The sequence below is a fragment of the Manis pentadactyla genome, chromosome 1, assembly GCF_030020395.1.
Source record: "Manis pentadactyla isolate mManPen7 chromosome 1, mManPen7.hap1, whole genome shotgun sequence".
Lineage (NCBI taxonomy): Eukaryota > Metazoa > Chordata > Mammalia > Pholidota > Manidae > Manis > Manis pentadactyla.
This window is the reverse complement of record NC_080019.1, coordinates 23,902,664-23,927,798: the sequence shown is the minus strand read 5'-3', so window position 1 is coordinate 23,927,798 and position 25,135 is coordinate 23,902,664. Positions and strand designations below refer to the sequence as shown.

Below are 25,135 nucleotides of genomic sequence, written 5' to 3'. Positions count from 1 at the left end.
ATAAAAATTTCACATTTCTGGATTTGAACTGATTATTTATTGGATATGAATAAAATGAAAAAAAACTATTTTATTCTATTGAATTCTATATTCATATTCTATGAAAATACTATTTCATCATCTTTAATGTATGAAACTAAGTTATAACTGCCAGAAAAAGCAAAGGGGAAAAACATCTTTTTCCTGAAATGTTTCTTTTTTGGAGTGATTTTTAAAAGTGACATTGTGTGTCCCAGAAAAAAATTTATATTCTTGCTGGCTCATTCTAAAACTGAGCCCTTTGAATAGCTTTGGCTTATGAAAGTGACATAAGCTCTCTTTGCTTCCAAAAAGATGTTAATAATAGGAAGCACTTATATAAGTATTTGAAAGTGAATTTATTCACCTTTGATATAGTCTTCATAGTTTCCCTTGATATCCTACTTATTTTAGAAGGTAGTATTTTTGTTAAAATGTAGGCTTTTTCTTAGTATTTGTTCCCTTACCATTAAGAATGTGATTTTTTTGTTTTGTTTTGGATTTGTTTTATTTGGATTTCCATAGTACTTTCTTAACATACAAAAATGTGATTTAAAATCAGAAGAATATGAAAATATTTTAAAGAGTCTAAGAATTGAGCACAAATTATTAATAGCTGGAGTAAATGCAGTAAAGATTTGCTTGGATTAAGTGTTCTTTTAAAGATTGTCCAAGGAAAAAGAAGTGAGGCCAGATAAGAGAATGAAAGTGAGCCCTGGCTAACCATATCACTGTGTTCTCCCTTTTTTCAACTACTAGAAAAAATGTTTCCTATTCTGAAAAATGCTTTATTTTATATGTGGAGAAATAATGGTATCAATCTAAGTGCTTACGGAAACTAACATCACATTGAAGACCAAGTACTGCCATTATTTAAAATGTTATTACATTCATGTCAGGAAGTAGACTTACAATAATTTTCTTATAATTCCTTTCAATGGAGCTCAAAACTCTTTACCACCAGCATTTACTTAGTAATCTCTAAAACCTTATCAGAAATCTCACTAATCTCACGTGGGAGGTTTGGGATAAACAGCATTATCCTTATTTTATAAGTAAATGCCAAGAAAAGCATAGTAATATATAGTAGATGATCTAGAACAAAATCTAAATTATTAACGTAGGATCAGCCAACATTTTCTTTATTATTGTTTCTTTTACTAGTTCAATCCACTGAAACATAGTAATTCTGAGAAACTATTAGCTACCTTTTAATGTGGTCGTCTTTTATATAGGTTATAGAGAAAAAAAATTACAGCTCTTGCTGAAATAACAAGTTTGGGCAAGAGAAAAGGTAATTGAAAAAAATTTTAATTTAAGAGTTTCTGTCTGGTAGAAGTGATCCTTAGAAAGAATTACTAATCTAGATTTTATCTTTAAGACAAATGAGTAGAAACCTGCATTAACTAGGTCATTTGACTTGGCTATAAGAAACCCATAAACCCCTACTATGTTGTAGAGATGTCACTTGGGATAGTGCCCACTCTCTGTCCCCTAAGGAATGCCACATGAGAAAACCTTACTTCCTTTGAGGGACTGGTATACTTCCCCATAGTAGACAGTAATTGCTGTCTCCTTTTTGTTGCCAGTTTAATTGAAAAACTATGTATGATATTGTTGCAAGCATATTTGTATTCTACTTTTTCCCTTGTTTAAACCTTCCTTTCTGGCTTATTCTTTCCTGGTTCTAGTTTTCTTAATCTTAGTTTTCTGTTTCGTTGTGTATCTTTTCTATAATACTGAGTAGTTTTAATAGAACTGGCTAATGTAAATAGGCAAACCTTTAGAAAGTTGAAGCTCATGAATTAGGGCCTTTGCTGTTTTAAAGTGTACCAGTTACCTATGGAGTTAGCACTTCAACTTTCCTCAGCATCTGGGTTTCTTTACATTTTGTTTTAATACTTGTAGATACTGTCTAGATGTCCTCTTATTTACCAGAAATAAAGGAAATTTTACCTGTTGATATTGAGAGGTACCTTTGAAAACAAAACTGCTCTGGATCTGTTTCCTAGGCTTTAAGATCTATTGAATATTTCTGTAAATTACCTCATTTCTACTCCAGCTGGATAACTAAAGCAACAAATAGACTTTTTCATATGGCCAATCTAAATATCCTGGGCATTAACTAGCATCTCTTTTCCATAAATATAACTTTGTGTCTGATTATTTCTGTTAAATATCACTTCACATAAAAGATTAATAATACAGTATTATCACATTACCGTTATACTGACACTAAGTGACATTTGTTCATGCTTTGATTGATAATTTCAAGGTGAAGTGGCTTATGGAGTATCCATTAAAAAATACAATGTTGAGGTATATATATGTGTGTGTATTTGTATATGTATTGTATATTTGTAGACACATACACGTAGACCAGGACCCAGTTTCTATATTTGATACTGAATGATCTCTGATAGAGAATAATTATTCCACAAAAGTTTTTCATGGTCATTTATCAGTAGTAGTTTAAATTGAATACTGACTAGTTGAAGTACTTTTTCTATAGAATGTACTAATGATTAGATCTGTATACAGAGTCATTGGGAAAGCATAGTTTATATCATGTAATTCCTATTTAGCATCAAAATAATTCAAACTCTGCTTTTTATTCCATGTATGGCCCTTGGCTCTTTAAATAATTGTTTTAATCCTTGTAATTTAATTTATATGAAAACTAAACTTATTGCTCTATTTTAGATCATTGTCCTAATACCATAATTTAAATTTTTATGTGATTTCTAAGGCTAATTGAATAAGCATACTCAGAAGCTATCATTCTCCCTTTTCTTCTCTTTCCTCTTCCCTTATTTGAATATACTTTATAGACTGAAAAAAAAATCAGTGGTTTGTAAGTATTGGACAGAAAAATTTTAAACTCGATATTTCAAAGAGCTAGTGATATACAAGCCTGTCTGGCCCATCAAGAAAATTCTCATGAGCTATGTAATTAGAACCCAGTTCCTTTTGCATGTCTTTGGAGTAGTAATTGTCCCCTTTCATCATTTACAGTAAAGGGCATAAATGTTTGAAAAGTTCATCATTGTGATAATAAACACTTTGATGTTTTAAAGAACTATTAATTATATCTATTTATGGAAAGTGATCTGAAATCATACCACACAGAATATATGATAATCTCATTTCTTACCTTTGTTGAGTGAATTTACAGTGTGGTGGGGAGAAAAAAAAAGACAAAATTTAAACAAATAAAGTAAAATAAATACATAGATAAAGAGAGTTGAGACTCACAGAGCAAAGGCAAGAGCAGAGGCAGGTTTAATGCGTATTCCTTGCAGAAGTGGAGTTAGTAGAATAAAGTTCATTAAAACTAATAGAGTAGGTTTTACATCTGTTGTGTATTTGTTAAGAGTGAATATTAGGAGCTACTGCCTTTCATAATTTATAAATGAGAATGTAGAATTATATTTATCTAATGTACTTCATCCTGTAGAGAATAATTAACTTATTATATATATAAACTTTTAAAATATGGATTTACTGTGCCTTTTCTTTTCATAGCTGGCACTTTATGTGCTTTCATTCCTGGAACCCAAAGACCTGCTACAAGCAGCTCAGACATGTCGCTACTGGAGAATTTTGGCAGAAGACAACCTTCTCTGGAGAGAGAAATGCAAAGAAGAGGGTAAGGTTCAAAATCACATAGAGAAAATATTTGTACTTTAAAAAAACAAGGTGATTCTGAAAACAAATACAAAAAATATAAATATATGTACAAGTAGTATAAAGGGTGGATAAATGAAAAAAGAACTGGCAGCCTATCAAAGAATCAAGAATGAGTCTTCATTTACATTCACCTACTTAAATAAAATCCACAGGCTCTTCCACGTGCTCAAATGAGCCAAAACAAGCACTATACGTAATAGCAAATATATTAGATTTGCTTCCCAGTCTCTAATAGAGCTAATAAACAAAGAAAAAGTTAAGATGAGGGCAATCTAAAGGAAACCTAAAAACCAAAACAAATCAGAGCTAAATCCAGACCCACAGACAAAGAGAACAGATTGTTTGTAGTCAGAGGGAGGGGCTTGAGGGGGTATGAATGGATGAAGAGGATGGAGAGGTACAAACTTCCAGTAAAAAATAAATAAGTCATGGGGAGGAAATATACAGCATAGGGGTTATGGTCAGTAATATTGTATTAACTTTGAATGGTGACAGATGGCAACTATATTTATCATGGTGAGCATTTCATAATGTGTGTAATTGTCAAATCACTGTTTGTTCTACACCTGAAACCAATATAATATTGCATGTCATTTATACCTCAATGAAAAAAAGACAAACCAAGACCCAAATATAAATTGCTTAAAATAAGATGTAGCTAAATTTCTGCCAGTGATTTCATGGAGAAAGGTGTCCTCTCTCTCTCATACCTATACTTAGAAATAAGGTTTAAATTGTAGTTATCCTTGGGAGAATAACTCACTGGTATGAATTCATACTAATCCATTGGTATTCCTACTAATAAATGACTTCATTTAAAAATAATAATAAAATAAAGGGAACCAAAAAATTAATTAGCAGTTAAATACTCAAATATTCTGTTTTTCATTTGTTCCTTTCTTAGTATTTATTGAACACCTTCTATGAGCTAGACATTCTTAAATGTTAGGAATATACTAGTGAACTCCCATTTTCTTCCCATCAGGAAGCTTATGTTCTTGAAAACTGTAAAAAAAAAATCCCCTTTCTTAGTAGAGGAGTAGGCATCATCCATATTAACTAAAGAAAGGACATTTTTTTTCCAGCAGGCATCTAAAAAGATAGTATTTTTGAAAAATTATACGAAAGTATTATTTGCCTTGACAAGCAACTTTTTGAAAAAGAATCATAGAGAGTGAGACAGATATATTTTATAGGATATCCTCCCCTTTGTGAAAGTTATATATAGTTGAGTGGGAAGCCCTGATGGTTAGTAAAACTTGAAGGTGAAGACCCAGGATACTTGGTTTGTCGTCTTGCCTGTGTCTTGTCTGTGGCTTGGACTAATGAGTGAACCTTTTCTTCTCAAGTGCCTATATGTATATATATATGTTAAGGGGGATTAATCACCCCTGCCTTATGTTCTCTCATAGAATCATTAATGACTTTTTAAAGAATTGTGGGAACATATACATAACATAGAATTTATCATTTTAACCATTTTTAAGTATACAGTTCAGTGGCATTTAGTATATTCACATTGTTGTGTAACCATCACCACCATCCATTTCCACAGCTTCCTCATCTTCCCCAACTGAAACTCCATCTCATTTATAACAATAACCCCTTAGTCCTCCTCCCTGCAGCCCCTGGCAACCATCATTCTATTTTCTGTCTCCCTGAATCTGACTGCTCTAGGTACGTTACATAAGTGTAATCATACAATATTTGTCCTTTTCTGCTTCACTTATGTCATTTAGCTCAATGTTATCAAGGTTCATCCAGGTGGTAAAATGTCAGAATTTCCATCTTTTTTAAGGCTGAAAAATACTTCGTTGTATATATACATAACACTTTTTGTTCATCCGTTCATCCATTGACGGACACTTGGGTTGCTTCCATCTTTGGGCTATTGTGAATAATGCTGCTATGAACATGTGTGTACAAATATTTATTTGAATCCTTGATATCAGTTCTTTTGGGTATATGTCCAGAAGTGGAATTGCTTGGTCCTACAGTAATTCTATTTTTAATTTTTTTTGAGGAAATGCCATACTACTTTCCATATCAACTACACTATTTATATTCCCACAAGCATTGCACAAGGGTTCTAATTTCTGCATATCCTCACCAACATTCCATAAATCAGTTTGAGAAGGAAATGGTCAATACAAAAACATGCCATAAGAATGCAAACTTTACATTAGTATTTTATTACAAAATTGGACAGTGTCTTGCATTCCCTGGTTTTGAGCATAGGGGAAAATGAGACACATTATAAAACATATAATTTTTATTATTGGTGAAGGCAGTTACACTTTTCCACTCTTCAAAACTTTAGGTATTGATGAACCATTGCACATCAAGAGAAGAAAAGTAATAAAACCAGGTTTCATACACAGTCCATGGAAAAGTGCATACATCAGACAGCACAGAATTGATACTAACTGGAGGCGAGGAGAACTCAAATCTCCGAAGGTAACTGAACCGATACACAGTGTAACAGAAACCGTTAATCAGTTTTAGCACCTAGTATACTCTTTCACTTCTTGGCAAATGGTGTAACTTGACACCCATTTCCTGTAGCAGAAAGAAAATAAAATATTTTAAATAAGTGAAAGTGTAACTGACAATATTGCTCTATTATTGAGTTCTCTAACAGCTCATTGTACTAGATTAAGTTGAATTGCATGTTATTGTATCTTACGTAAGTGAAAATTTCTGAATATTGTGTTGAATTTTGTATCATACACATTTTACCTAAGAACTTGCTACCCTATCTGAGCACATAGTTGGAACATGATTTTTTTGAGGAGTGCCCACGTTGGGGTGTTTTTTTGGTGGCTTTGTATGTTTTATTTTTCCAAATTTAAGCACTGTTCTGATTTTCTGTCTTACAACATTTCAAGTATATAAAGAGTGGCAAAATGCTTGAAATTCTTAGATATGTTTTTACAACTGGAAAAAAGCAATTTGCAGGGACACTGTTCTGTTAATATATATATGATATGTACACTCTCCTGTTAAGGCCTTTTTAAAATTTTAAATTGAAGAAGTTAGTAATTACTGTTACTCTTTTTAGTTAGTGGGTGCATTTGTTTTTGTGAAAATTGCAAAGCCTAGATGCACAGTTTTTTGGTTTGAACAGATAAAATAGATAATTATAAAATACATATGAGTTTGAACCATCTTTATGAGATTTTGACTCAGCAGAATTTTAAGATTGGTGTCTCAAATATAAATAATAGAATATGGAAACAAGAAAATGTTTAATGTAGCTGACCCTTGAACAACACAAGTTTGAACACCCCAAGTCCACTTACATGTGGACCTTTTTCAAAAGTGTTGGCAAAATTTTTGGAGATTTGCATCAATTTCAAACAATATATTCTTTTTTCTAGCTTGGTTTATTGTAAGACTACAGTATATAATACATATACATAATATGTGTTAACCAGCTGTTTATGCTATTGGTAAAGTTTCCAGTCAACAATAGGCTGTTGGTAGTTAGGTTTGGCGGGAGTCAAAAGGTACAGGTGGCTTTTCGGTTGTGCAGGGAGTTGGAGGCCAGTGCCCCTAACTCACACGTTGTTCAAGGGTCAGCTATACTAGATTAATCAGCCAGTAAGGATGATAATGCTTCATGTTTTACATAAAGTTTAGTTTGAGAAATAAGCTACAGGTTGCTGTTCCTATTTATGGCTTCATTTTTATTTTCACCAGTATCTTTAAAACATAATGAAACAACATATTTCTAATCTGTACATCTATCTTGTAGGTGCTAAAAGGACATGATGATCATGTGATCACATGCTTACAGTTTTGTGGTAACCGAATAGTTAGTGGTTCTGATGACAACACTTTAAAAGTTTGGTCAGCAGTCACAGGCAAAGTAAGTTCATGTCTTTCTGCACTTCATAAGTCATTTTGTGTATGTCTTTGCAGGGATCAACCAGGGAAAGGAAAACAAGGATTCATTTTTTACCCTCACTTATTCTGATAGCAAATATCAGAGCCTCTAATTTAGCTTTTTCCTTGGCATGAGGATGATGTTTCTCATGATAGGGGTGTCAGTCGTTTCTTCTCTTATATACTATCTTTGTGACTTAGCTATTTTAACATTTTACAGATGTGCTTTTATCTTTTTCTTGGCTTATTTTTTTCTACCACCTTTATTTACCATCTAAGACCTCCTTCCTTTTTAGTCATTTTTAAAAGAATATTGAGGGATATTTGTTTTTACTTGTAAACTGTTTTGTTGATAAAAAACCTGCGGGTGGTTTTGAAGTCAAATAAATCTTGTTAATTTAGATTTATCTCAAACCCTGCGAGAGGGAAGTTAAGCACACTAGGTATTTAAATAAGGGTTTGAAGAAAAAGCAGTCAAAGCAGTCAGTTTCACTGCCTACAATATTATACTTCTATGGTTCTCTAGTGAGTACTTATTTTTATCTGTCCAATGGAGAATATTTTCATGAATTAAGTAATTGATTATCTAAAAGGTAGTAGATGAAAGTGAGGTGGGGAAATGTATGTCTTTTAAAATGTTTTATAGCATGTTGATTCTTCGGCAAGAATCTTCTAAATGTTCCAAGTCAGATGGATTAAAAAAAAATTTTTTTTAAAGCAGCTTCATATTTCCATAGTGTAATATTAGTTTTGGATTTATTTCAGGGTTTTAATGTCTGTCTTTACTTGTCTAGAGGTACCTTGCCTGGCTCCTAAGTACTGCCTTGGGGCAGATTCAGATGAAATGTGGTATGTAGCCACACCCCACACTGCTGGCATTCTGTCATTTAATCCATTCTCATGGAAGAAACCAAGTTGCAGTTGTAGTCTTATTTCCTCAAAGAGGCCTGGCTGGAGCTGTCACATGTTAATGATAATGTTTACTTTCTGTATACTTGTTTCTCACTGTGTGTGTGTGTGTGTGTGTTTAATACGTAATGCTGCTGAATAGTCAAAGCAGTAGCAATGGGATCATATTACATTGATCAGAAAAATTATTTTCTGACATGCCAAACAATCAAATTGAGTAAATAACTTTACTCCAAATTTTAATGAACTACTGAAATGTTATTTGAATCATTTTACTTTCTATCCAAAAGTAATCAGCTTGAGTGTTTTTCCAGTGTTTGAGGACATTAGTGGGACACACAGGTGGAGTATGGTCATCACAGATGAGAGACAATATCATCATTAGTGGGTCTACGGATCGGACTCTCAAAGTGTGGAACGCAGAGACGGGAGAATGTATACACACTTTATACGGGCACACTTCCACTGTTCGTTGTATGCATCTCCATGAAAAAAGGTAAGGCAAAAATCCCATAATGCTGGGAGTTCATCCTCTGTCACTTGTGAATTTGGGACCTTTTGTGTAAAGTTCAGCTTATATGGTATCTACTATGTTTAATAGAAAGATAGTGATAAAATGAGCTTTTAAATTGGATTTTAATACTTATGACTTAAGTGTGTTGGCTTAAAATTGGGGTGTGTCTTTAGATTTCTTTCCTCATTTCGTAGTGTTGGCTTCCTCCTTGAAACTCTCTAATCTTGAATGATACCTTACTTTATTATTCTACATTTTGATTAATCATCAGTTTCAAAAAAAATCATTTCCCTTTTTTTGCTATTCATATCTCTGCTACTGTTACAAATTCAGTTATTCAGGCTGCAAGTCCCTGAGTCTTTTTAATTACTCACCCTACGCCCATTCCATCATCTCCTCTATATCTAGGGAAAAGCTGAAGCCTGTGGGCTTTGATTTATTCTCTGATTACCTGTCACCTGAACTACTGACAGCTTTCAAACTGGGTCATCTCACTGTTTACACAGCTGACAGAGACTGTCCTCTAATTATATTAGTATCACTGCCCTTTGGGAGATCTCTGTTGCTCTCCAAATTAAGGAATTTTCAGAATGGTTTCAGTGCCTTTGCTGTTGCTTGTATCTCCTACAAAACCTCCCTGTTCAAGTCCTTTCTTTCTTCTGTTGGCATGTCCTCGTGGTACCCCTGTTAAACAGATGGGATTCCTACTTCATTTGTCAAAAAGGTCTCTCTGAGGGGTCCTCACAGTGAATCCACTCCAGTCCTTTCCTTTAATTGTGTCTATAGCACCTTCTTTATTGAGAACCAAGAACTATTACATTAAGCAGATTTCACACTGGATTTATAATATGAGAAGAAAAGTACCTTTTCATTTTGTAAATTTAATCTCCTCTAAACAGTGTGCTCTACTATGAAAATTGAGGGAATTCGTACCAAGAGATCTTGCATTTCAGTTTCCATTATATTCTGATTCAAATCTCTCAATGCTTTCATTTTCTACTCTTCTAAATGTGGAAACTTTGTCCTTTCTTTGTCTCTTAAGAATGACATAAAGGTACTGAGTTTTCAGCTCTCCTTTATAATCCAAAGATGATTGCAGTAATTGTATCACTCTAATCTTAAGGAGAATATAACTAATAATTTTGGGCCAAAGTTTTAAGGGAGTTCTGTTGCCTCTACATGTATATCTTCTAAAACCTGTATATCTTAATGTCCCCATAGCCTACTAAATTTTTAAATATAAGCACAAGCAGCCTTTGTTTGAGGACTTGTGTATGTCTAGTTAATTTTACCAGAATTATATGGTGTAAAGCATATATCTTCAGCTGTTTAAATTCCTCATTCTTATTTGTTTTGTTGAATAACTGTCATTGAATTTTTTCCCTCATCACAAAGTAAATACATGTTCATAATTAAAATTTGGGGCAATGGCAGAAAGAATAAAGAAAATTAAAATATTTTTAAAATGCTATACCCAGAGTTCTCCCGTTAACATTTTATATGTATTGCCCATACTAGCATTTAAGTCTTCAAGTCAGGATCTTATTATTGTGCTCAGATGTGGTGGTGGCAGCGGCTGCTCTGGCCACTCCTTCATGTTCATCCTCACCTTCGTCTTTGCCGTCTTCTTCCTCTGAAGTACAGTACAGTGGTTTTCAAACGGTTCCCACCACTGCGAGGTATTTCTCCATCCCCTGTGGCTGGCAGAACCAAACAGGCAGAATTCTAAGCTTCCCGGCTTCCCATCCCAGTCAGAGTATCTCACCTTCTGTATGTTTACATATCAAGGTTTTGCATAGGATTCTTTGAAAACAGGGGCTCCTGCTTAAGTAAAAGAAAAAAGGTTTAATGACCATTGACTTTATAAGTCATGTTTGCTCATGTTACCAAAAATGCTAATGCATTTGTTTTCTGTTTCCCCTCCTACAGAGTTGTGAGCGGTTCTCGAGATGCCACTCTTAGGGTTTGGGATATTGAGACAGGCCAATGTTTACATGTTTTAATGGGTCATGTAGCAGCGGTCCGCTGTGTTCAGTACGATGGAAGGAGGGTTGTTAGTGGAGCGTATGATTTTATGGTGAAGGTATGGGATCCAGAGACTGAGACCTGTCTACACACGTTGCAGGGACATACTAATAGAGTCTATTCACTACAGGTAAGAGATCATCTCTTTCCTCTCCCTTAGATGCTCTACTGATGAATCCTAAGGTTATTTTACTCAGATAATCACCATCAAATGACTGATTCAAAAAAGACAAATCTCTTGCTGTTTACTTATAAAGTATATCCCACTGATATACTTGGCATTTAGAAAGCATAGATTTTGAAACTAAGTGATTTGTTTCAGTTTTTCTGTGATCCATTTTCCCTCTCAAATACAAATATTTGTCTTGAACCTGAGACTTTGGAGCCCTGTGTTTTGCTGTATTAATTAATGAGTACATAGTCTCATAGGAGAATAACCTGAATTGTAATAAACTCCTTAGCAGAGAATTAATTTGGCCAAAAGCTGCCCCTTTGCCTTGATAGCAGAAAGTTGATGGCCCATGTAATTGTGATTCCATCCCCATTCAAACTGGAAGTGGAGCCTTTCTGCGTAAGGCTGCTCTCCTGTCACAGGACTACTAATTTGTAATCATAAAGAAATATATTTGACTAAACTGATTCGTTGGGTTTACATTTGAACCTGATATCCTTGAATAGATTGCCATATTTTGAGATAAATAACGGTATTGTTAACAAGTTTAGAAGCTGGGTGTTATATTTTCTGCAAGATAGCATTTTCAATTCAGCAATACTTCTTTTATGTAGCTTATTTGCCAGGCGCTTCCCGTTAGTGATCAGCAAATTGGTACATAGTCCCAGTGCCGGTAGTTCTGTTCTTGGGGCATTTGTGTCTTAATAGATGGAATATTGTCTATGTCATAAAATACTGACACATGATAAAGATGTTCGATAAATTAGAAGAGGCCATGAATTCTGGAGAGGGAATTGGCTGCAATTGTTTTTATGTTTTGTGGTATGCTCACAACCTTAATGGGTATAATATTCTCATTTAAATAAGCCATTAGATTGAGAAGAGAGGTTGCAACATTATTATAGGTCTTCTGGGAATTGTTAAGAACTTACTGACTTTTGGTATAGGTAGGAAACTAGAAAAGATATATTCTCAAAGTATATAGATTACCTTTGTTACTAAAATGCCATCTCTTCTAATTCCATATAATTATCTGTTGGCACATTTCCTAATTAGCATTAAGTTCTTGTAAATGAAATATTTATTTAACATACAGTGTTTAATGGAATTACTTTAAAGCATCATGACAGTTATCTCTAGCCCATTTCATGCCTTGGGTGTTGATAAGCATACCTTTTATCACAAGCTATGTCAGTAGTTTCAGCTTGCTATGGGGAGGTCAAACTCAAATGGCAATCCTTATTAAGTAATCCATGATCTATAGCTACTAGGGATGGCCAGATGATCTGAAAATAACATGTTCATTTTAGGTCTTTTGTTTTCTTCCAACTGTTTCTCCATCTAGTTTGAAGCCATTGACCACAAAAAAATTAGCATTTCTGAAAGAGGCTTCTGAGGACATGTACTGTAGAGTTGCTTCATTATGTGCACTTTAACCTAGTACCTCATTTGTTCCTGGCATGACCTGTTTTCCACACTCTGCTCTACTCCCCCTCTCATGAAGATTAAGGTCAATAAATAACATCAAGAATACCTGCACTCCTAGTCTAACGAACTGGGTCTCTTGTAGTTTGACGGCGTCCATGTGGTGAGTGGCTCTCTTGATACATCAATCCGAGTTTGGGATGTGGAGACAGGGAATTGCATTCACACGTTAACAGGACACCAGTCGTTAACAAGTGGAATGGAGCTCAAAGACAACATTCTTGTCTCTGGGAATGCAGATTCTACAGTTAAAATCTGGGATATAAAAACAGGACAGTGTTTACAAACATTGCAAGGTAGGTATTGGTTCCACACCTTTAATTGTTAAAATGTTCATTAAAAAATGAGACTGTTAAGTCCAAAAAGAAATATGGAGCTTTTGCATCACAAGAAGAATTAACTTCATACAAAAAGAAAATGCTTACTTTGGATAAGTTTATGAATCTTTCCACTCTCACTTGACAGAACTAGGCTAACCTTGAGAAAGTGTTTACAAATTTTTGTAGTATAAAATTGTTTAATCACTTCCTGTGTGTACAGTTAACTCTCTGTAACCTTAAAAGAACAATGTGAAGAAAGATCTTGGTTGTTTCACAGAAGAACCGTACTCATTTGTTTCTTGATCACTTCATTTTGAATTTGTAGTCCAATTTTAAATTGAAGAGCCACCTTATTGAAAACAAAAACAGAAGCATCTCTAATCTGATAGAAAATTGGTTTGACTTCAACTTAGACCCTTAGCCATCTGTTTAACTAGGTTGGGAAAGACTGATAGTGCCACTAAACCCGAAAGCTGCCCGTGGAAGACACTAATACTGAATGAAGCACTACAGCGTTAACTTCTCATGCACTGTTAAGTTATTTTTATTGGTCGAGCCCTTAGAAAGTGGTGCAGCTTTTTGCTCACTGGTTTTGTCCCTTTCCCAGAGTTTTGGGATAGTGTCCATTCAGCTTTCACCTTGGACTGGTTAGTTCAGAGTGGTAGGGTAGTAGATCTCTTAGGCTTATTTGTTCATCAGCACAGTGCATGCAGCTGGACTGTCTGCATCACCACTAAGGAAAGCTCTTTTATACAGCTGGAAATCAAAATGGGTGCTTCGTAGCTACCCAAGCTTCCTGGAAGACAGAACCCTTGAAAGCTACTGTTTCAGTTACAAATATCTACCAGAGTTTATTACTTCCCTGCTGACACAAAAATACTCAGAACACAGTTCCTAAATATGCAGCATTAAAAATTTTTCATTTATTGTGTATTCTAACATAGGCATCTACAAATTACATTGTAACTAACCCCTAACTATGATTTTTAACCAGTAATTAAATTCCTTTGGTTTTGCCTAGGTCCTAACAAGCATCAGAGTGCTGTGACCTGTTTACAGTTCAACAAGAACTTTGTAATTACCAGCTCAGATGATGGAACTGTAAAACTATGGGACTTGAAAACGGGTGAATTTATTCGAAACCTAGTCACATTGGAGAGTGGGGGGAGCGGGGGAGTTGTGTGGCGGATCAGAGCCTCAAACACAAAGCTGGTGTGTGCAGTTGGGAGTCGTAATGGGACTGAAGAAACCAAGCTGCTGGTGCTGGACTTTGATGTGGACATGAAGTAAAGAGCAGAAAAGATGAATTTGTCCAAATGTGTAGACGATATACTCCCTGTCCTTCCCCCTGCAAAAAAGAAAAAAAAGAAAAAAAGAAAAAAACAGAGGAAGGAAAGGAAAAAAAAGAAAAAGAAAAAAATTCCCTTGTTCTCAGTGGTGCAGGAAGTTGGCTTGGGGCAACAGAGTGAAAAGATCTACAGACTGAGGGAAAGAGGAAGACGTGACAAACCATAACTGACAAGAGAGGCGTCTGCTGTCTCATCACATAAAAGGCTTCACTTCTGACTGAGGGCAGCTTTGCAAAAGGAGACTTTCTAAATCAAACCAGGTGCAATTATTTCTTTATTTTCTTCTCCAGTGGTCACTGGGCAGTGTTCTTGCTGAAGCATCGTTACAGATTCTGCTTGCCTGTTCTTTTACCACTGAGACCATGGAAAGGATCTGCAATAACATCAAAACAAGTACTGGTTGACTTTCTGATTAGAGAGCATCTGCAACAAAAAGTCATTTTTCTGGAGTGGAAAAGCTAAAAAAAAAAATTACTGTGAATTGTTTTTGTACAGTTACCATGAAAAGCTTTTTTTTTTTTTTTTTTTTTTTTTTTTGCCAACCATTGCCAATGTCAATCAATCACAGTATTAGCCTCTGTTAATCTATTTACTGTCGCTTCCACATACACTCTTCAATGCCTATGTTGCTCAAAGGTGGCGAGTTGTCCTGGGTTCTGTGAGTCCTGAGATGGATTTAATTCTTGATGCTGGTGCTAGAAGTAGGTCTTCAAATATGGGATTGTTGTCCCGCCCCTGTACTGTACTCCCAGTGGCCAAACTTATTTATGCTGCTAAATGAAAGAAAGAAAAAAGCAAATTATTTTTTTTTATTTTTTTTCTGCTGTGACGTTTTAGTCCCAGACTGAATTCCAAATTTGCTCTAGTTTGGTTACGGAAAAAAAGACTTTTTGCCACTGAAACTTGAACCATCTGTGCCTCTAAGAGGCTGAGAATGGGAGAGTTTCAGATAATAAAGAGTGAAGTTTGCCTGCAAGTAAAGATTTGAGAGTGTGTGCAAAGCTTATTTTCTTTTATCCGGGCAAAAATTAAAACACATTCCTTGGAACAGAGCTATTGCCGCCTGTTCCGTGGAGAAACTTCTTTTTGAGGGCTGTGGTGAATGGATGAACATACATAATAAAACTGACAAAATATTTTAAAAATATATAAAACACAAAATTAAAATAAAGTTGCTGGTCAGTCTTAGTGTTTTACAGTATTTGGGAAAACAACTGTTACAGTTTCATTGCTCTGAATAACTGACAAAGCAGAAACTATCCAGTTTTTGTAGTAAAGGCGTCACATGCAAACAAATGAAATGAATGAAAGTCACATGGTTTGCCTCATTCTCCAAGAGCCACACAACTCAAGCTGAACTGTGAAAGTGGTTTAACACTGTATCCTAGGCTATCTTTTTCTTCCTCCTCCTGTTTATTTTTTGTTGTTGTTTTATTTATAGTCTGATTTAAAACAATCAGATTCAAGTTGGTTAATTTTAGTTATGTAACAACCTGACATGATGGAGGAAACCAACCTTTAAAGGGATTGTGTCTATGGTTTGATTCACTTAGAAATTTTATTTTCTTATAACTTAAGTGCAATAAAATGTGTTTTTTCATGTTAGTATGCCTGTTTCTTCCACCAAGGTGATAATACTTCATTATAAATATTTAGGGTCTGCCTCTAATATTCAGAAGGGCAGTCTTGGTTTCTGTGCATGCCATGTAAGGGTGGCACTGAAATCAGGATTTCCAGGCCCGTTTTAAAGGGCGGCAGTGAGGATATTGTGCCACAGATAGAAGTTGTACTTAACTCCTTAGACTCTGAGGAGGGACACTCTACTGTGCTTATCTCTATTACACTGTTATGTATGACTATGAAATCTGGGTCCCTCGGAGGTTAACAAAACTTTTGTGATAGTTACAACTAGAATTCCTATTTAAAGTCCATTTTTTAAATTTGACCATGTATTGAACTTACCAGGAACATTCTATGCATTATCTCTGAAGCTCCCACCATCCCTGAGAAGTAGGGACTATTACCTCCATTTTAAAGATGAAGGCAAAACTGGCTCAGATGGGTTGGGTGATTTATCAAAAGTCAGATAGCTAGCAAAGTTCCAGAATTCAAACCCATGCCCTTTAAGAAGAAAGAAACCCATGATTTTGACAGACTAAAACAAGGTTTTGGAAAAAAATAAGTCATTTTTGTGATTCTTTCAGGCTCTTCTGTCACCATTTTATTCAATATATTATAAGTGGGAAAAAATGAAGCTCAGTATTTATAGTATGTAGCCTCTCAAATAGCCCCCCCACCCCCACCTATTAGTCTCAACTCTCCTGGCCACAGATGGGCAGTCAAATGCTGTACCCCTGAGCTATACCCCCTTATGTCCAGGCCATAGATGAAATCCTAAAAATGAACACTACTTAGAAAATAAATTTCTCACAGTCATAAAGTACATGTTCTTTACTCATAGGGCAGCTTTGGGCCTCATGTCCCCAAAGCTACTAAATCAGAACATCTGAGAGTGGGACCCAAGAATCAGCATCTGAACTCCATTCTGGTACATTGGGTTTTTTGGTTTATTAGTCCCCAGCATATTACAGGCTCAGGGACATCAGGGAAAAGTGACAGCTTAGAAAAAGACAGAAAACTCGCCTGGTTAACCACAAGGCAAAAATCCTATTAGGCCATAAAGCACAGGGGCCAGAAGCCCTACCTGCTTTAGGGTGAGTAAACCAGGGCTTAGCCCAGAGCCATTGCCTACTGTTCATATTGGTGACTGAATAATCAAGAAAAAGTTGTAATTCCATTGGTAGTCTTGAAACTGCTTGATATTTCATAATACAAATGTGGCTTAACTGTAATGTAATTGAAAAAATACCGTCTTTAAAAAGAAATGTACATGGTAGAATACAAAGAGTTCACAGGTGCAGGCAAATCTAGGTATGGGATCAAGAGATTTCTTATTAGTAGTCTCACTAGGTTATTAGTATAACTTAATAGTTACTCAGCAGATTTCTTGAGCTCACGTTTCCTCATCAAGTATGTAGGGAATGCCCACCTCCTAAAGTGGTAGGAGGGACTAAGTGAAATGTTTTCAAGGATAGAGCACACTGATGGCACTGTGAGCTCAATGACGGAACCTGCTCCTAAAACTTTAAGAAAACAGATTCAGATAATTGTAGCTTCTTATATTTGGGGACAATGAATGTGTTTGTGACTCATTCAGGTATTTGATAAAAATAACATTGTTCTCTATATAGCAATTTACATTTTTTAAAGTGGTCACAGATTTCTCATTTGAGTCTCACAGACGTCTTGTGAGATAGACCAGTATGGGTCACCTAATAGTGATTTTGTATAAGTTTAGGTGTTGACTAAATATTATTTTATGAATAAATGAGTAATCTTTCTTACAGCAGGAATGTTCCTGAAAGGGAAAATGTTAACCTCCTCCTAAAGGAATGAAAGTATTGTCAGTGTAGTAAGGAAGGTCACAAAGGAGACCCTGCTTTGCGGTGACTTCAGTGAAGAAATGTACCACCTTATATATATAACTGGATTTTTAAATCTATACCAGAATATAGGCAGTCCCCACATTTAGGTGTTACAAGATCCCAAAGATCAAACATTGCCTGAAACTAAAATTAAAATTAGGACACAAAAGTAATCCATAAAAACCCATAGCAGATGCTCAGTAAATACTAAATATCTCATTTTTTTAACTGGAATTGTTTGTATTTGAAACTCGCTTACTGAGGTTCAGTAACCACAGCCATTTCATTAATTTCTAACAGCTAACACCTACCAAATGGTTAAGTAAATGTTCCAACCTACCTATTTCTTTAATTTCAAAAAGTAAGTGGCCATTATTTGTATTAACTGTTTTAATCCATTTTTCTATGTCTTTTCAGCTATCCTGTTACGATCTTTTATTTCTCTGACTTGAAATAACTAAGGCTACAAACAACTAACAAAGATCTCCATACTTTTCTCTTTGTTAGAGAGAAATAGGAGATCAAGGTCAGCTTCCCCAGACCCATGCTGTACCTTGTGTATGGAAACACTCACTGCACTTGGTGAACAAAGGTACAGAGGTGGAGGGAAGATACCCTGAAGGAGCCTGCCTGACTCCATCCTCGCTCCCCTAACTCCTTCCATTCCATACTGAAACCAGAAACAAGTGGCTCTGCTTAGTAGGAGTAGAGTCAGGATACATTATTATTATTACTATTACTATTACTATTATTTTGGTGCCTTCCCTCAGACACAGCCTTCTTCATTTGCCTGCTATTAGTCATCCTCCATCCCCAATAAACATCGAGAATATAACCTATACCCCACCACCAGCCAATAGAGGATGCAGCCTCGTCCTTACAGCCATACGTAGGACAACCTCCTGTTTTGTAGAGCCATTTGTAATTCTACTGACAGTAAAAGTGGTTTAGTGTTACTGATGAATGAATTTCTGATGCAGGTTGTTTTAAAGTGCCCTGTCTTCCTGCATTTTGAAGGTACATATTTGTGTGTGTGTGTGTGTGTGTACACACATACATATATAAGAATATACAGGAACGTGGGAATAAGCCTCTTGCTCTCAGTGAGTCATAATAACATTGTTTTCTCAAGCCTTTCTCCTCTTAACCCATGAAAAAAAGGAAAGGGTCACCTAAAGAAGGGGTATAGGTAGCTAAGAGGAGATTTCCTAAGTCTTTTCCATGACAGATCGATGGCCTCTGTGTCTGAAGAGGCTGCCGTATGTGTGTACACAGTGTTCCTGGAGTCCTATATAGTAATTTGCAAAGTTGATGCATAATTTTTTATTTTTGCATTTTCTACTGCCCAGGAGATGGATTTTAAATTAGAGCCAAAGTGGCTGTACCCAGATTCCTTTTACTGGGAGTGCTTAGTCATTGATTTGAATTTGAAACAAACATAGCCTGGCATGCTCACCAGACAACATGTCTCATTATCCATTCGATTAATACTAGTGATGCCCACATGAGTGAGGTTCTTGCCAACTTCGTCCCTCTGCCACCTTCTCTTTCTAGGTTCAGGATACTGAAAAACAGCAAAAGGTAATTTCAAAGGTTCTTACATCTTTCCCCAAAGTGTAAAGGATAAATGAATTGTAGATCTAGTTCCTTAGGAAGACTCATTGCTGAGTTGAAAGCCTGGCGACTTGCCAATTTGCAATTGGGTATAAAAATAGCAGAGTTTCTATTTCAGATGATCTGGTTCTCCCCAGGATTCTTAAGGACAAGGAGCCACTGAGGGGACATTTTGACATTTCATTCTTTGTCTTGAAAAATCTATCATGGCAAAACCTATGAAGGCTGTTTATCCTTGGGTTTTGTTTTGCTTCAGCAGTCATGCTCTACAAAAGAAAAATTATGTTGAAATCACTCTTGCAAATCAAAGATTCAAATATAGTAGACCACAAAAATATACTGCCAATTTACCCTTTTTCTAGGAGGTTCACAGATTGTAAGAGAGACATCAAACCACTGTAAGACAAAGGTTACTTGCAATACTTTTTAAACTTATATGGGGAAGCTCATTAAGATTTTACCAAACTCTTACACCTTAATTAATACAATCAGCAGACAGTATAGTCCCCTGCTACCGTAAGCCTCTCGTTTTGAGGATGCTCTCCGTTCCTGTAAGGTGAGTTTGACTAGCTTAAATAAACTCAACAAGAACACAATAAAGTATAGAGGTAAAAAATAGAACTGCAAGCACCTCTGGTAAGGGTCAGATCTGGGTTTCAGGGACCTGAAGTGCATAAACTGAAGGAACCCCTTAAAAGAAAAACAACCCCATACAATTAATTCCAAAGGTGAACATTTAAAATGGTAAAACAACAAATTATTGAAGCCTTGGTAATGCAGTTCTGAGATGTCTCCAGGCCATTACCAGAATTGCTTAAGAGAAATGCTTCTGACTGCAGCCTGCTTATCCTTCCACCTGGAGCACTACAATGTCCAGCGACCCCTATAGCTCTCGCAGGGATCTGTTAAAAGAGGAACCCTGAAACTTTTATCAGTTTCAAGGAAGATCTCTGCCTCTCTCAACTTCGATTTCCTCATCTGTAATTGGGTAACATGTTACGTGTATTACATGAGATACTGTATGTTAAACACTTAGCATAGTGCCTGGTGTGTAGTAGGTACTCATTACAGGGTTGTAGTTATCACCAGTGATAAAGTATGGTACCTAGCTCCCATTGTACACATATATGCATTTATTAAAGCTTAGCATGGACATAAGTATTTTTAAATCATTTATTTTTCATTTAATCTTCTCAACTGTCCCATGATATCATATTAGTAATCCCATTTTACAGATGAGGAAACAGGTACAGAGAAGTCAAGTAACTTGCTCAAGGCCATACAGTTAATAAGGAAAAAAAAAAACTTGGAGAAACTGGGGTTCAAACCTGGGCATTGTAGCTCCACAGTCCAGGCTTTTAACCACTATATTATATATTGATTCACAACTGCCTTGCAAATATGGAAACATGTAGTTTGTCATAGGTCATACCAGGTAATGATGTAGCCCCCACTCCCAACCTGTCAACCTGGGAGCTGGCATAAAGCCACAGAAGCAAGCAAGGCCCTGGATTTCAACTGGGGCAGGGGGCAGGGTGGGGAGGGTGCTGAAGAACAAGTGTGTAGTCAATTCCAGCTATGGGTTTGGCTGTGATGAATCCCCTTTCACTTTTCCCAATTACAGAGTCAAAAGTGAATGAATTGCCTGAGAAGAAAAGACTTTCTGTTAGAGGTTCGCATAGCAATAGGAATATAGGAAAAGTGGGCAAACAGCACATTATTAAATGCAAGTTTTTATCTGGATCATTCAGGAAAAATATGTGCGATTTCCACAAAAGATGAATACTTCAGTTACACCAGAAAAGAGTCGTTAAAAAATCATTGAAAGTGAAGAGAAAAATAAATTAGAATGTTTGCAATCTTGATTCATGGAGCTGTACACTGAGACTTGTGCATTTTATTGTCTGTAACACAATAAAACATTTTTTTAAAGTAAAGTAAACTTTGACCAATCCAGGCCCCTAATAAATTAACAAATAAATAAAACATCTATTTTTTAAAAGTGAAAAAAAATCACCATTGACTTGTGTCCCAAAGACAACTAGGCAAATGAGGAGCAAGCTTTTGACTCTACATAGTAAATCCTCAATAAACGTCAGCAGCCATTGTTCTTATTAATGGGAAAGACAATTGTGTTCAAATTCCATCTCAGCCACTTCTGTGACTAAAGGATTTTTAAAATCTGAACCTCTTTCATCATCCATAGAAGAGAAAGTAACTTGTGACTTGTGTGTCCATGAGGAAACATGAAGGGCCTGGTACAGTGTTTGGCTAATCATGTATTTAAGGAATAGTAACTATCTTTAGTAGTATTGCTACCAGTAAAAATAAAGATATCTGTGGTAAATTTTTGGTGATTAAGAAGCTTAGGGAGAGGAGACCTATAAGACTTCCAGAAAGCAGTGCCCAAACTACATTCCAAAATACTCCAGGAATCTAAGAGAGCAGTCTTAGGAAAGAATATGCAGTCCAGTTTAAAATGGTGTGACCTCTTTCTCTTCCAGGACCTATTTTATAATAGAGATTTGGGCATAACCCGAAGAATCAAGTAGACAAAAGATTTCAACAGCTTTGGATAAAGGAAAGCAAACAGGAGTGGTCTCCAGACAAGCAGATTAGAGAACTACAATCTAAAGCACCCATGAGGAGGAGAATGCCAATGAAACATAAGCTATTTCCCTTTTTTTTGTGGAAGGCAAAGGCAAGACACGGGGCTGAGAATTGGGGGACTGGGTGAAGTAAGAGGACATGGACTGAGTGGAGCTTACGTCTCTTTCTCATCTACTTGCAGCCAGGGCACCACCTGTGCGAGCTCCCAACTTCCCCACCATACACACACACTATATGCAAGAACTGCGAAGGGGATGTGATCCAGAGTACACAGCCACAGGAGAGAGCAGCAGGGGCTGAAGCTCCAAAATGACAATGGAGATGAAGTTACAGCCTGCCATTCTCCCTCAACCCCTTTCCGAGGATGCCAACAGTCTGGCATGTTCCAGAAGATTCTCCCTCAGAGAAGTGAGCAACCCAAGAAAAAAGTTTCCATCTACTATCACTGGGCAGAGAGGCAAGGGTTCCACCGATGACTTGGCTCTTCAGCCAATCAAAGCAGAAACTCCACATTCAGTGAGCCCCCAACCACTTACAGAGGGCTTCCTGCACACTTTTTATTGTCTCTCTCTTAAATATGAGCAGTCAAGAATCACCAAACATCTGAGAACGACCTCTGATGTGAAAAACTAAGTAAGCCAAAAAATCCATAAAATAAACTTTGGAAAAAAAATTAATTCCCTCTGAAATATAAAATACTTCATCTTACAATATAGGAAAAGGATGTGATTTTAAAAAGGCATCATAGAAATGAAATGTAGAAATTTTAAAAAGGAAAAGAAAAAACAATGGAAAATAAAAACAGAAGAAATCAAAAGTTAAGAGATCGTAATTAGAGAAAATATAAATGACTTAGAGAATCAGTCTAAGATGTCCTAACATCCAAATAACAGCAATTTCAAAAAAGAAAATAGAATAAATTATTCAAAAAATAAATACAAAAAAAAAATTAATGGAATTGAAGGACAGAAAACCCTCAGATTGAAAGGGTCTGCTGAGTGTCCTTTGAATAAATGAATAGGAAAAAAAATCCATTTGGCAAAATTTTGGAGTACCTGGGCCCTTCAAAAGCCCTTCAAAAATACTTAGAAAGAAAAATCAGGCTAAAAAAATGACAGTTGGAATTTTAGACTTCTCAATAGCAGCATCAGATTCTAGAGGACAAATCTCTTCAAAATTCTCTGGCAAATTACTTTTGATTTAGGATTGTATACCCAGTCAAATTATTGATCAAGTGAGGAGTATAGAGACATTTCTAGACATATAAAGACTCCAAATATTGCCTCTCACAAATTCTTTCTTATAAAGCTTGCAGGAAATGTGATCTAGCAAAACAATGAAATAAACCATGAAAGTGGAACACATGGTATACAGAAAATAAGGATTTCAATAAGGAGCGGGTGAAGACAGCTCTAGGATGATCATTCTAGACTCAAGAACTACCATTTGAAGGGTAAATAGGGAGGGTCTGAAGAGAAAGGCCCCAAGAATACAAAAGGAAATGATAAGTCATCTCACTATCATGAGAGAGCATTTAGGGAAAAAACCTTTTCAGTATTCAAGACATCTAATGATATACTTAGAAAAAAAATTGTTTCAACATATTAAAAACTATGCAACAGATAAAAATGAGGCAATTATTAATTCAAAATAGTATGTGAAAAAGCATAAGCATAGTACACTGTTTAGCCCTGCAGTAAAACATATTTATGTAGCCATAAAAATATAAATACTGATAAATGATTTTGCTAAAATATATGCAGAGGAGGGGAGGGAAGGTAGAGTGGAGGGAAAGAGAGTTAAATCCTCATCTACCATAATTAGAAGTTATTAATTTCTAAAAGGAAAATAAAATAAGAGGTTAAGCATACTACAAAGACAGGAGATAATACATCAGAAGAATTTGCTAAAAGTTCCAAATGTTTGCTTTTGTGGCTGAGGGGAGAAGCGGGGCACAGTATTTTGATAGACTTTGTTTTTTTTTATTACTTTGCTAAAAACATTATTTATGAAGTAAGGCCAAAAATATCAATATGGCAGATTGAGGAATTAATGACATTTCTTTACCCATGGCAGTCAGAATCCATCAGCAAGGCACTGATCTAGTTAGTCACCAAAGTAATCTAGTGTTGCGGCACAAAGAGGGGCTTAGGGGGGTTTCTGGAGGAATTCCACAGCAAAGTAGAAGCTAGGATGGTGCTGGGTGGGGGTAACTATCCTAGGTTCTCTTTGTCTCCTTTTTTTAAATCTGTATAGGGGACTAATAATAATCCCCCTCATTAGACAGTGGGAAGACTGCATAGATGATGCATGTAATGTGCTTGGCATAGTCCCTGGTTCATGAATTCTTAATAAAGTGTACTTTCCTTTGACCACCATCCCTAAGTGAAAACTAACCTAAAAAGCTAACTTAACTAAGCTCTGGAACTAGGATCCCAAGCTTTAGACTTCCGGTCCTGATCTGAGCATGAGGCTGGGGAAGTGGCTGTAGTCCCGAGCATCTTGTGTCAAGAGGACCAGCCACGTCTGGAGCCCCCAGGAGGCAGCCCCCTCTCCCATCCCCATCTGGGTTTTCCATCATCTTTCTAATGAGCATTGGGTTTAACTTCCAAATTGTCCCACCAGGTATCTTAAGCACTTTTTTTGAAAATACTTCTCAGCAAAATGAAAATGACCAAATGTTTTGTAAAATGAAGTTCAGGATGTCTTTTTTGGAAACTCTATTTTTCCCTTGAAATTCTAATCAGCCTGGAAAGGGTCAGCATGTGGTCAGTAGAAGTAGGAGCAATGGGTTAGAAGCACGTCCCTTGTGCCCATAGCAGGTCCTGCTGACAGCACGCTGAGGCAGAGTGTATCACTGACCTGATGCCCAAAGGGCTTTTCTGTGCCTGAGAAGGGGGCAGTGTGAACTGGTCTGGGTGCATATTGGTGACCAGCACGGCTGTGACAGGGTGTGCCCTCCATGTAGTTACTCCTGCCTTCTGAACCTGCCAAAACAAATGTCTGCATTGCCCACAACTTCTTCATCTGCCCTGGCTGCTCTCTCTAAAGGCTCT

General features: G+C 36.2%; 1 protein-coding gene across 13 annotated transcripts in view; it reads left to right on the top strand.

Annotated features, from left to right (window-relative positions):
• The window catches only part of FBXW7 (F-box and WD repeat domain containing 7), a 229,553-nt gene extending 213,578 nt beyond the window's left edge, over positions 1 to 15,975 (top strand). For all 13 annotated transcript variants that reach the window (XM_057494833.1, XM_057494792.1, XM_036887774.2 and 10 more), the window contains 7 exons: positions 3,544 to 3,667; positions 6,029 to 6,165; positions 7,466 to 7,579; positions 8,820 to 9,001; positions 10,949 to 11,174; positions 12,787 to 12,997; positions 14,043 to 15,975. In XM_057494833.1, coding sequence (XP_057350816.1) covers positions 3,544 to 3,667; positions 6,029 to 6,165; positions 7,466 to 7,579; positions 8,820 to 9,001; positions 10,949 to 11,174; positions 12,787 to 12,997; positions 14,043 to 14,311 — 1,263 coding nt within the window. In that variant the 3' untranslated portion in view covers positions 14,312 to 15,975. The remainder of the gene's footprint in view (positions 1 to 3,543; positions 3,668 to 6,028; positions 6,166 to 7,465; positions 7,580 to 8,819; positions 9,002 to 10,948; positions 11,175 to 12,786; positions 12,998 to 14,042) is intronic.
• Positions 15,976 to 25,135: the final 9,160 nt, after the last annotated feature.